We start from the raw sequence: 14,339 nt of genomic DNA on the forward strand, positions 1-14,339 counted from the left end.
GCAAACGCAGCTGGTAAGAGAGATAGGGCGGTAGCTAGAAGGAAGGTTTTCGTCCTTACCCAGTTTAGGTAAGGGTATGATGGTGGCTTCACACCAGCATCCAGGAAATGTGCCCATTGCCCAGATGCGGTTGTACGTGTTGAGCAAAAAGTGCTTGCCCGCAAGAGAAAGGTGAGGCAGAGGATCAGGATGAACTGAGGGCAAGATCTAGCTTCCTCATAGTAAAGGTGGCATAGTAGCACTCACGATTCTGAGAAGAGAATGGTATCGCCCGAGCCTCCTCCACTCATTTCCGATGGAGGAAGGTAGAGTGATAGTGGGAAGAGTAAAGCTGCCAGTCAGCCTTAGTAAGCTGCCATTTGGGCACGCACGCAGATGGGGTAGGATACAGCAAACAGATAGCACTCCAGAAATGGTCGCTCAGGTAGGTGTCAGAAAGAACAGACCACTCAAGACGATAGGCAAGCTGGCAGTGCAGAAGGACGGGTCCAAATGGGAATAGGTGTGCAAGGAGTCGGAAAGCAAAGTGGGTGCTCCAGTGTTAAGGCAGAAGAGGTTAAGAAGGTCAGCCAAGAGGGCACCTCTCTGACAGGTCCTGGGAGAACCCCAAAGGGGATGATGCGCATTTAAGTCACCAAATAGCAAAAATGGGGGAGGTAGCTGCCCAATATGCTTAAGGAAGTCTGTCCTGGTTACATCGAATGATGGAGGGACATAAATGGTACAGAAGGAAAAGTCAGGTGGGGAAGGAAAAGATAAATTGCAACAGGTTGAAGATGGGTAGTCAGGGATATGGGTTGACTGTGAATGTCATCCTGTATGCGCAGCATGACATCCTGATGAGATGGAATGCCGACCTCGGTGAGATGGAATGCTGACCTCAGGCGGAAGGTCAAAACAAATCGGTAAGAAATGTGAAAGCTCAAAGCGGTCGTGAGGGCGCAATTTTGTTTCCTGAAGGCAGAGTACAAGGGGACACTGCAATGCTAAAAGCAGCCGTAAATTCTCTTTGTGGGACTGAAAAGGCTGCGAAAGTTCCATTGGAGGAGAGTCATGACGAGGAAGAGATGTAGGGGTGTCATCTCGGCGGCTGCCGAGTGACAGCCTGTGAAGAGTCGCTACTACAGGGCACAGAAGCAGGAGGATCCTGCTCCATGGGGTCCACAAAAGCATCGGCTTGCTTGTGCGGTCGGTCTGTGGTGTCCAATGCTGAAAAACGATTGGTGGTGCGGTCATCAAGATACATGGGACAATCCTGAGAGGAAGCAGCACAGTGGACGTTGCAGTTGATACAGCGGGGAGGAGGTGGTGGACAATCGCCCTCGTCGCATCCCTATCGCAGCTTACACATTTGGCTGGGTGTCGACAAGACAGTCTAGTGTGGTTGAAATGATGGCATTGGTAGCAGCACATCACGTTCGGAACATACGGCTGGAATGTGATAATTTCATAGCCTGCTTTGACCTTGGACAGAAGCACCACTCTATGAAAGGTGAGAAAAAGTGTGCGGGTGGACACTAAGGAGGTATTGATCATTTCACTGCACGATATACGGCAATGAAACCCTGATCAGAGAGAAGAGATTGGATTTTGGCTTCGGTTAGACCGTCGAGCAGCCTGGTGTAAATTACACCAACAGAAGAATTCAAAGTTCTAAGGAGTCTCGACAGGGTAGCCATGGAGAAGCGATGCAGCAAGCAGTTGTTGTGCTTGAGAATCAGAAGTAGTCTCCAAAAGGTAAGTGCCATTCCGTAAACGAGAGCAGGATTTCACAGAGCCGGCAATTGCATCAACACCTTTCTGAATGATAAACGGATTTACTGTGGCGAAGGACTGTCTGTCTTCAGTATGTGAGACCACAAGGAACCGTGGAGCAGTGGCAATTTGGGAAGGTTGCAGCTCACGAAATCACCCCTCCCTGGGTGTGGCCTGTACCAGGTGGTACATGTGAACGCTACCTGTCGACCTTGTCGACCTGGGGCTCAGAATTGCGCATTACCCAATTGCCTGTTACGCGTCAGACGCGTGGACCAGCCTTCAGGAGTGCACAGGGAGGAAGAAGAGAAAGAGGAACCTCAAAGACCGAAGCCGAGGAACAACAGGAGAAGGGAAAGAAAGAAAGAAAAAAGGAGCGAAAAATAAAAGTGAGACTGTTCTTACATCAGCAACAGACAATTCAAAACATTCCCAATAACACCCCAGACATGTTACCCAAGGGAGGGGAAAAAGAATAACAAGAGGATACACATACAGCACAGAAGAGAAAAAATGCTGCAAAGGCTGGGGCCCCATGGTAGCCAACTGCAAACCCGCCAAAGAGTGGCAAGCCCCCTGGTGAGATCGAAATAGAGATGGCAGAAAACCTAATAAACAGGGACAGCAGTTTTACATTAAAAAAAAATGTGATACAGCACTCAGTTTACTGAAATCTCATTTGTTATCACATTCACTGGAGTTGGAAAACATTGAGAGAATTTGCATTTCACAAAATATCAGTTCAAGCTCTGAAAAACAAAAGAGCATCACAATGCGAAGTGGGCACTGGGAATGGAACGCAGTTAGAAATGGCGTTGTGAGACCACCAACGTTTCACAGTCTGGTTAGAGCCCAGCGAACAACTACACATGATAGCAAAAATCACAGCAGCTGAAGAAGATGGATGAGTTGGTCATTGAAATCCATACATATTATAAAAATGAATAAGTATGTATGTATGCGTGTGTGTCCCATATATCCTCCTAAACCACTGGATGAATTTCAACCAAACTTGGTACACATACTGTATTCCTTACTGTCTGGGGAGAATCACTGTGGAGGTAAGAACCACCTATACAATATTTGCCAAAAGAGCAATGAAGAGGCATTGCCACAGAGACATTCAAAAAATCGTGTTGTACACATGCGAAGCAGTTGAGCCCAATGAAGACAAACTGTCCAAGATACTGGACTTATACATTTGTACACTATGCATATTTCTTTGTGTGACTCATAGTTTCATAGGTGTTTTTACGCATACATGGAAATGAAATTTTTTTCAATATCACACTACAAACACTATTCACTTTTTGTTTTTGTTTTTAACAGAAAATTGGCAACATGAATACCTGGGCAATGCCGGGGTTGTCAGTGACTATTGAGTAGAAAATGGAAACAACTACTTGGCAAAACAGCACTGAAAGCACACTATTAATTGTCTAGCAATGATGGAGCTTTATATACATTTCTCATTTGTAAAATTTCAAACTAGCTAGTGGTATAAGGGTATCAAGGCATAGGGCATAAATACAGTAAATGTCTCCTTTGTGCCACTCAATGCTGAATGGTTATAAATTGAGTAACACAGCAGATTCCATTTGTGAAAATGGCTACGTTTTGTTAAGAGGAACAACCAGCTGTACACCCAAGAGTCATTTCCAAAAGTGCAACTCACAACAACCACTTTGTCATTCAGACCATGAACATTTTGTCTGCAAGTGTGAAGTTCTATTGTTGCACGTGTGTTGACAAAACCCGTTACACACACTCCTAACTGGATTTCTAGCACTAACGCAATGTGCATAATACACTGGTTAAACTGCATCCTACATTGATTCCCTACTGCATGTCCACTGTATCATACCATGCAAATTACCTAAGGTAACATCTTTCTTAAAGAAACATACACCAACTCTTGTCCAGTCCAACAACAGTTTGACTACTTAGTACTTTTTTAATATAAGGAAGAAACTTGAAAAAAACACATTTTATGTAAAGATGCTATATATCATTACATCAACTGCAAACTTCAAAGGAAAACTGAGGTCAGAACAAATAATTTCTCTGTTTGGATATAATTTGTATTTAATTTTATGACTAATCGTATTTTCTTACTCTGATCTAAATAGTTCATCTACATTTACTTTTTTGTTATTTGTGTGCACAAGTTCACCATACTTCTCAATACACAACAACAGATGTTTATTTTAAGAAAGTAGCAACGATGTTCATTCACCTCCAATAGGTCTGTTGACAGTGTATGAAATATATGGGAGGTCAGAATCTGAGCAAATACTTGGACCAGGGGATATACTTCCAGGTCTGTTAGCATCATCAAAAACTTCTCTCTCAGGAATTGATTTCCCTCTTCGGAGTTGTGCTGCTGATCTTTCTCTGCTTGCTGGCCCCTGTGTTTGGTGTGTGCTCTGTTCTGATCCCATGTTCACTAGAACACAAAAAGGAAACACTAATAAATCACCAAGTTGCTGTTCTCAAAAATTATAAGATATTTAAATAAAAACAACAATTTAAATAAAAAATACTACTACAGTAAAACTCACATGAAAAAACTTCTCTGCTTACATTGCCAAGTATGTTGTCATACCAAAAAAGCATCATTGAGCAGCAATTAAGTTATAAGCAATTGACCATAAAAATAACACTTAGATATAGATTCCTCACTCTGTTGGCACATTAACAGTTTCAGTGTGTGAATTCTGTATTCAGTCACTGTGACTGTGAAAGACCATCAATAAGCAACAACTACTTAAAATATTCACGGCTTCATCTCATAAATACTCAAAATACTTTAGAGAAGATATGCGATACATTAGAGAGTGGTGTTTGCATGCATGATGACAGACTGTGCGGAAGCATACAGTATCAAGACGAACACACTGTGTGCCACTTCTATATGTCACTATTTGTTTAGTATGAACACTGAACATATAGTTTTAAGTTTAGTGCACATTTAGTGACAGCTATTTTGTGATTTTAGTGGCCATGGATGATGAAATAGAAAAACAACAAATGTTGTAAGAAAAAAAAAGGGCAAGAACACTGAGAGTACATTTGTTTCTGCAAGTGAGTGTTGAATCAGAAACAGTGAGTCCATGTGATGCAAACCCTGGAGTTGTCTTTTGCCATGAAATTAAACAGCTGGAGGATATGTGACATGGGACACACATAGAGAGCAAACTAGTGCTTTCATGAAGTCTGGTGTCTCTCTCTGCTTAGAATGCATACTCAGCCTTCATGGGAATGAGTAACTCCGATTTGTTGTTGTGGTCTTCAGTCTGAAGACTAGTTTATTGCAGCTCTACATACTACTCTACACTATGCAAGTCTCTTCATCTCTACATAACCACTGCAACGTGCATCCATGTGAACCTTGCTTACTGTATTTAAGCCATGGTCTCCCTCTACAATTTTTACCCTCCATGCTTCCCTGCCATACCAAAGTGGCAATTACTCGGTGCCTCAGGAAGTGTCCTATCAATTGATCCTTTCTTTTAGTGAAGCTGAGCCACAAATATCTTTCAATTTGATTCAGTACCTCCTCATTCTTTATTCAGTCTACCCACCTAAATCTTCAACATTTTTCTAAAAGACACAACATGCCATAAGCTTCTATTCTCTTCTTGTCTGAACGGATTACCATCCATATTTCACTTCCATACAATGCTACACTCCAAATAAATATTTCAGAAAAAGAATTCCTAAGATTCAAATTTATATTTGATGTTAAAAAACGCCTCCCCCCCCCCCCCCCCCTGCTATAGCCAATCAGCACAGTCTATATCCTTTCCACTTTGGCCGTTGTCGGTAATTTTACTGCCTAAATAACAAAACTCGCCAGAGTCAATATTTTGCAACCATGACTTATTCTTTCTCATCTTCATCTGCTTCCTCTTCACTTTCTATAATATTGTCTTCAAGTTTGTTGCCCTCGTATATCCCTCCTATACACTGATCAGCCAAACACTATGACCACTGACCTACTACTGATATAAACCCGTCCAGATGACAGCAATGTCACCTGGCAAAGAATGATTGTTAATCAGACACATGCACAGCGCATGTGGTACCAGTGAGCATGCTGTATGTGTGTAGAATGGGAAAGGTGCGCAATCTATCTGAGTTTGCCTGAGGGGAGAATGTGATATTGCCTGAGGGGAGATACTGATGGCTCGGAGGCTCAGCACAAGCGTTTCAGAAACGCCACAATTTGTTGGGTGCTCGAGGAGTGCTTTGGCAAGCGTCTTCAACATGTGGCAAAACCAAGATGAAACCACATCGAGATGTCGTGGGGTTGGGAATCCACCTCACATTACAGATAATGGGCATGATAGGCTGGGCAGACTGGTAAAACAGGACTGGCAGTGAACTTTAATGATGCGCAAAGTACAAGAATGTCCGAACACACAATGCACCAAACATTCCAAACAATCGGCCTCCGCAGCCAACAGCCCATTCATGTGCCAATGTTAACACCGTGGCATCGGCAACTAGGACTGAAATGGGGCACATGACCATCGACACTGGATGGTGGTACAGTATCAGAGCGTTGCATTATCTGAAGAATACCAATACCTTCTTAATCATGCCAATGGGAGGGCACAAATCTGTCATCTTCCAGGGGAACAGCCCCATGATGCTTGTACTGCAGGGTGGAGACAAGCTGGTGGCAGCTCCAATACGCTTCATATGGCATCTATGAGTCCAGTGGAGCTCATGCAAAGCATCATGATTACCAAGGAATATCGTACACTGGTTGCAGACCACATGCGCCTCTTCATGGCAATCATGTTTCACAACGGCAGTGGCATTTTTCAATGAGGTAATGCACCATGTCCCAAGGATGGAGTGGTTTGAGGAACACAGTGGCGAGGTCCAACAACTGCAGTGTTTCAGTGTTTGCCTCACCCCCCCCCCCCCCCCCCCCCGCTAACCCTTCTCATCAGATCTCAACCCCCGATCGAACACATCTTGTATATGATAGAACATGACAAGAGAGCTCATCGCTCACCTCCCTGCAATTAATGAGAATTAGGTGACTTATGTGCGCAGATACAATGCCAATTCCCTCCACCGACCTATTAAGGCCTCACTGCTTTCATGTCACAAAGCGTCGCCGCTGTTATCCATGTCAAAGGTGGACATACTGGCTATTAGGCAGGTGGTCATAATGTTCTGGTAGGTCAGTGTATATACCACTTCCACTTCTTTGCTTAATACTGGCTTGCCATCCCATCTTGACGATTGTACAGCTAGCTGCTTTCATTGTCTCCAAAGGTCTGTTTCCCCTATAGGCAGCATCTGTCTTTCACCTAGTTATGCATCCTTCTAAAGCTGCATAATTGTTGTGGTGTTCAAAAATGGCTCTGAGCACTGTGGGACTTAATATCTATTGTCATCAGTCCCCTAGAACTTAGAACTACTTAAACCTAACTAACCTAAGGACAGCACACAACACCCAGTCATCACGAGGCAGAGAAAATCCCTGACCCTGCCGGGAATCGAAACCGGGTGCGGGAAGCGAGAACGCTACCCCACGACCACGAGCTGCGGACTGTTGTGGTGTAACAGGAAACACAAATATCTATAACAATAGATGATCAGTTTATGCAAACTTCACTAATAGCACCAAATGTTAATTTACATATTTGGCGTAGGTTGGTTATTGAAGAATAAGGTGACCTTAGATTTTGATGCAGAATTATTATGTTGGAAAACTGAGGGTAGTTGAACAGTAGTGCCTTTTAAGATAAATGAGTAAATGAGATGTTTGTATGAATATACATTTAACTGCTTCAAATTGACTGCTTCAAATTGACAAGTGAAGAACCTACAGTTCATATACAGATTGATAACAATGAAATATATAATAAAGTCTATGAATCTATAATCTTAGGGGCACATTAGAAAATAAGAATTAGATAATATTCTATGGAAGAATTAGATAATATTCTATGGAAATATAGATCAGTATTCTCTGACAAACCGTGAGTGATAGGTGACTATATAGTTTACAATCTGCGGTACAAGAAGAAATAAATAAAATAATAGAAAATGAAGTTACTGAACATTGTGCAAGTGTCTACAACAATCCGCTATTAGTTGCTGAGAAAGCCATGAGCATGGTGGACCTTGTTTTAGACACATGTACTATTAATAAGCATACAGAAACTGAAAGGTATAGACCTATGTGTATTAATGAACTGCTTGCTATGTTTGAACAAGTCAAATACTTCAGCTGAATAGATCTGACATTTGGCTACTGGCATGCAAAATTACACAGGAATTTGAAACAATATCGAGTCTCTTTGTTTGATGGTAAATCACGTAAATTAAAAAGTGCTACCTTCTGGTGTAAATAGTTCAGTTTCAGTATTTATAAGAGTCTTAGACGAAGCTTTAGGGAAAGAATTATTGCAGGAACTGATTATCTATTTAGATGACATATTAATATCTGGAAATAATACTGCAACTTTTTAACAAAAACTTTACAGAAGTTTTACAAGAAAAGTATTACTGTATAGTTAGCAAAAATTCATTTTGGCACTTAAGGTTTTAGTACGTTTGGTAGGGATGCATGGTATTAAACTGGATCCTGAAAGAATAAGAGCCACAAAAGACTGTCCATAACCTCAAGATGTAAAGCAATTATGCTCGTTCCTTGGACTAGCCACATTTTACCACAGATATGTGCAAGGTTAGGTAATGAATGATCCTCAACTATTATTACTGTTGAAACAAGAAATCTAAATGGATATGTGATGAGTGAGCATCTGAAGCTTTTACGAATATTAAAGAAGCACTAGTTAGATTATCTATGCTCAATCACCCCTATAACATATGAATTGTTTAAGCTAGCTACAGATACACCAGAATAGGCTAACGCTGTTGAATTATTTCAAGGGGAATGGAGTCCAGAAACCAGGGAACATAATACTATCACTTTTGCAAGCAGAAGTCTTAACAAAAATGAACTAAACTATACAGCTACAGAGGATGAGTTATTCATGATTAAAAATCATTGGTCTAGGGATCAGAGGTAATTATCTATACTGACCATCAAGCTGTTTAATGAGATGGACTAATAAAGTTCCCAATGCATTGTCAAGATTACCTTTGGGTATGAATGACACGAGACATACTGAAGAGTCTGGTGTCATTTTTGCAACAAATTTCTTCACTTTAATTTACATTCATAATGAGGTAAGGACACTAGCCTTAAAAATAAAGCAAGGACTAAAGATAGATGAATATCTTAGCATAAAATTTCAGCGATGCACACAGGTATGGATGTTACCAGCTGAGCAGAAATTGTGGACGAATACAAATGGTAGTTTGTTCTGTCTATTAAACAATACAACATCTAGTTGGAAATTATACATACACTTAAATGTGGCGGCAAAAAATTTACAGGTCTGAAAATGAACTGTAGGATGTGTTGTTCCACAGGTGGCTCTCCCTTTGATAGTATATGTTTTGCCAATTACAGGGCTAGTGTAGGTGGTGGTAGGAGGGTGCATAGGGCAAGTCTTGAAGTGGGGACAGTCACAGGGAAAGGAGCCATGGAGTAGGGAGATGGGTTCACAAGGAGCATAGGGTCTGACAAGGATATTGCAGAGATTGTGAGGGTGATGAAAAGATATTCTAGGTGTGGCACTCAAGGCAAACATATTTGTTCAGATGCTGACCCTTTACAGCAATACACCACCATTCTCATCTCAGCCTTCACTGAACATAATTACCTCAACCGCCTTGTTCAACAACAGCTTTCCCTGGCCATCACATCCAATCCTCGTCTTGCTAATCCCTCCAAAAAACAACTTCGGAGTACACCACTTGTCACTGACTATTATCATGGTCTTCAATTTATTAATCAGCTACTTTGACAAGGCTATGACTTCCTAAAATTATGATCTGAATGAGGTCCATTCTGTCTGAGATTTTGCCCACCACATATAGAATAGCTTTTCATTGCCCTTCAAATCTCCATAATATCCTCGTCAGACGTTATGCTCCTTCTACACCATCTCCCTACCCTATGGCTCTAACCCCTTTAACTGTCCCTGCTCCAAGACTATGACCCTCCTACCACCACCTATATCAGCCCTGTAACTGGCAAAATATATATTATCACAGTGAGAGCCACCTGTGAAATGAAATGTCATATACTAACACTGTTTGGCCTTTTACATCGCCATGACTACCACCAAGCTATCAGTTGAATGGGCACAGGCTGAGGGTGTATACTGGCCACACACATTATTCTGTTGCACAGCATGTTCTACAACATGACAGTCATGACCTCAGTGCCTGCTTCGCCACACATGCATTCTGGATTCTTCCCCCAAACACCAGTTTATCTGAACTCCGCAGGGGGGAACTGGCGCTACAACATGTCCTTGGTCCTTACCCCCAACCTTCAGTCTTAGTATTTCTTTAAAGTAACTATTCCTTTCTTTACTCACTCTTAGTTTTCTATATATTTATTTTTCTGACCTGTAAATTTTTCACCATCCTCCTCCCACCTCTATCACATACTATGCACTTAGCTTTCCAGTCTTATTAACTCATGCATGCTGTTTAAGCAGTAATCTCTGTCTTGCATATTACCCTACCTTCCACCGTTAAGCTCTCAGACTTTCAAATCTCATCCAGTGTAGTTCCCCACACCAGTCTTTCCTTCTCATCCTGTTGGGTAAGTCTACCATGACCCAGGGTTCTGGGTGACTTTTCCAAACTCTACCCCTTTTCCTAAACCTCACCAGGCCTTTTCCTTCACCCCTCTTCCCTCTCTTCGACCCTTCTGCCAGAAGGAGGAGCCAATGGCTACAAAAGCTTGCAAACAGTAATACCATTTTATATGTGTGTTCTCCTGCTGCCACTTGGTAAGTAGATTTTTTATCTATCTAATTGCTTATATACATTATACAGATTATATATGCTACGTTACAAAGAGGCACAATTAAGAGAGACTTACACACAAGCTTGCAGGCACAGCTTTAGTCGGAAAAAGGGAAACACACACCATTCATTCACAGGAGCTAGCACACCTCATGCACACATGACTGCCAACTCCAGCAGCTCAGGCCACAATGCAGCTATCGCATGGATGGCAGGGAAGGGGAAGGAATAACAGTGTACAGGTGGGTGAAGAGGAGTGCTGTCTGACTGTGTGCAGAGATTAGAATGCCAGCATGCATAGCATCTGAGAATTGTGATGCAGGAAGGTGGGGAAAAGTGAGTGAAAAAGAAGAGGACCGGGTAAAGCTGGGCAGGCGTGTTGGCAGAGGGTGGCATATAAAGAGTGTAGGAGACAGGAATGGGGAGGAGGTGACAGGACAGAGGAGGTGGAAACTGTTGGTTGGAGGGTGTGGGGACAGTATGTTACCGTAGTTTGAGGCCAGGATAATCACATGAGCAGAGAATGTGTTGTAAGGCTAACTCCCACCTGTGCAGTTCAGAAAATCTGGTGGTACAGGGAAGGATTCAGATGGCTTGCAGCCATTGAAATCAAGGATGTTATGTCCAGCTGTATGTTGCACCACAGGAAGCTCTGATTTGCTCTTGGCCACTGTTTGGCAGTGGCCTTTCATCCAGTACACAGATGGCTGGTAGTCAGACCAATATAAAAAATGCTGTGCAACGGTTGCAACAGAGCTGGTAAATGACACAGCTGATTCACAGGTGGTCTGGCCCCTCATAAGGTAGGATAAACCTGTGACAGGACTGGAGTAGGAAGTGCCGAGTGGGTGAAATGAGCAGGTCTTGCACCTGGGTCTTCTACAGGGGATATGATTCTTATGGCAAGGAGTTGGAATTGGGGGTGGCACAGGGATGGGCTAGAATATTGTGGAGGTTGGGTGGGTGACAGAACACCACTTTAGGAATGGTGGGAAGAATCTCGGGTAGGATGTACCTCCCCTCAGGGCATGATGATGATAATCAACACCCTGGCGAAGGATGTGGTTCAATTGTTCCACTTTGGGGTGGTACTGGGTGACAATTGGGGCACTCCTTTTTGGAAATACGGAAGCGTCCGATCCCGCCCGTCTGCTTTGACCCATGACGTCACAAATATGGCGGAAACAAAAACAAACACACACACTTTCCACAAGAAGCCTAATGACACTAACGGGACAAGCGCGGGAAATGGGGTGTTTTGGGTGGGGGGGGGGGGGGGGGCAAACTAAATATAAACAAATTTAGACGCCTTGTGTAGCTACAACGTGTAAGTGAAGACAGCCATGCATGAATACCCACCCACCTCCCCAGGGGTCATAACCCCTGCAACCCATAGAAGATAAAGATGCTTCAGTAGCTGATTACTGTTTTTTGTCTTTTTTAAAAAGAAAAAAATCTCACGGGATAGAACGAACAGATCAGAAAGATAAATATAATAAACTAAAACAGAAATTGGAGGAAACAGATAATTAAAATAAGTAATAAGTGTTTTTAAATTAAAAAAAAAATCTCACAAGATAGAACGAACAGATCAGAAAAGTAAATAAAATAAGATAAAACAGAACTGGAGACAGCCACACTCAAACCAAACTCCACGCCGTCATGACGTCACACATGACAACACCCTTACGTCACGGGTCAAAGCCGACGCGTGGGATCGGACGCTTCTGTCGAACCTCCTTTTTGGCTAGTTTTTGGGGATGGTGAGAGGTTTGGGAATGTGAGGGGAAATGGCACAGGAGATCTATTTGCAGACTAGGTTTGGGAGATAGTGCCTGTGTGTGAAGGTCTTGGTAAGACTGTCAGCATACTGGGGAAGTGAGTTCTTATCACTGTGGATATGCTGTCCCTGGGTAGCCAGGCTGCATGCAAGGGATTTTTTGGTGTGAAAGGGATGACAGTTGTCAAAATGCAGATACTGTTGGTGGTTAGTGGGATTAATGTGGACGGAGGTGTGGATGGAGCCATCAAAGAGGGGGAGCTCAATCTCTAGGAAGGTGGCACATTGGGTTGAAGAGGACCACATGAAGTGAATGGGAGAGAAGGTGTTGAGGTTGCCAATGAATGAGAATAGGATGTCTTGGCTCTGAGTCCAGATCATGAAGATATCATCAATGAACCTGAACCAGGATAGGGGTTCAACATTTTAGGAGGCTAGCAAGGTCTGCCTTGATGGCCCATAAATTGGTTGGCATATGAGTGTGCCATGCAAGTACCTATGGCTGTGCTGCAGACTTGTTTATGCAAATTCCCTTCAAAGGAGAAGTAGTTGTGGGTTAGGATAAAGTTAGTAAGATGTATAAGGAATGAGGTAGTGGGTTTGGAGTCTGAAGGACGTTGGAAAAATTATTGTTGAATAGAGGTAATTCCATCACTGAACCCTACCTCTCCCAGTGCATAACACCATCCAACCATGTTTCTCCCCCCCCCCCCCCTTTCCCTCAATCAACTACTGGTCACCTTCCAGGAATTCCTTACCTCTCACTTAGCTTCACCATTCTTCCCCAGGTCCCTTCCTCAAAACACCAACCTTTCAGCAGAAGAAATAACAGCCATACACAATCTCAAAACTAATTCTGACCTTATCATTCTACCTGGAGACAAAGGTTCCATCACTGTTGTTATGAATCACAGTGACAACCTGGCAGAAGGTCTCTGCCAATTATCTGATTCCTCCACCTATAAACTCTGCCAGAGTGATCCCATCCCAGAAGCCCAACACAATCTCAAATTCCTGCTTAAAGCCTTAAGGCCTTCTGAGGACCTCTCCCCTGATTCCATTTCCCTCCTCACCCCTACAACACCCCACACAACTACCTTCTGCATGCTCCCCAAAATCCACAAACCCAACAATCCTGGACGCACCATTGTGGCTTGTTATTATGCCCCCAATTAAAAAATTTTGTCCCTCAATCATCAACGTCATCAACCAATTACTGATAAACTAGCCACCCACATCAAAGATACCAACTACTTCCTTCAGCGACTCTCTACCATCCCCACCCCTTTACCTCCTGGATCCCTATTCGCCACTGTTAACGCCACCACCTTATACGCCAACATCCATGATGCCCAATGTCTTACCATTACTGAACACTATCTTTTCCAACATCCTTCAGGCTAAAAACCCATTACCTCATTCCTCATACATCTTAATATCTATATCCTGACCCACAACTACTTCTCCTTTGAAAGGAATGTATAGAAACAAATCTGCGGTACAGCAATGGGCACCCACATGGCATCCTCCTATGCCAATCCATTTATGGGCCATCTAGAGGAGACCTTCCTAGCCTACCAAAACGCCAAACTCCTAGCCTGGTTCACGTTCACTGATGGTATCTTCATGATCTGGACACTGGGTCAAGACACCCTATCCTCTTTCTTCTGCAACCTCAACACTTTCTCTCCCATCTGCTTCACCTAGTCCTCTTCAACGCAACGTGCCACCTTGCTAGACATTGAGCTCTTTCTCCTTGAAGACTCCATCTGCACCTCTGTTCACATTAAACCCATCAACCTCCAACAGTACCTGCATTTTGACAGTTATCATCCTTTTTACACCAAATAATCCCTCCCTTAGAGCCTGGCTACCTGGGACAGTG

At 42.9% G+C, this 14,339-nt stretch overlaps 1 protein-coding gene across 1 annotated transcript in view; it reads right to left on the bottom strand.

The window, feature by feature from the left end:
* Positions 1-14,339, bottom strand: part of LOC126253523 (BLOC-1-related complex subunit 5) — a 73,278-nt gene that overhangs the window by 29,239 nt on the left and 29,700 nt on the right. The window contains exon 2 of the mRNA XM_049954900.1: positions 3,992-4,201. Coding sequence (XP_049810857.1) covers positions 3,992-4,196 — 205 coding nt within the window. The 5' untranslated portion in view covers positions 4,197-4,201. The remainder of the gene's footprint in view (positions 1-3,991; positions 4,202-14,339) is intronic.

The sequence above is a fragment of the Schistocerca nitens genome, chromosome 4 (genome assembly GCF_023898315.1).
Source record: "Schistocerca nitens isolate TAMUIC-IGC-003100 chromosome 4, iqSchNite1.1, whole genome shotgun sequence".
NCBI lineage: Eukaryota > Metazoa > Arthropoda > Insecta > Orthoptera > Acrididae > Schistocerca > Schistocerca nitens.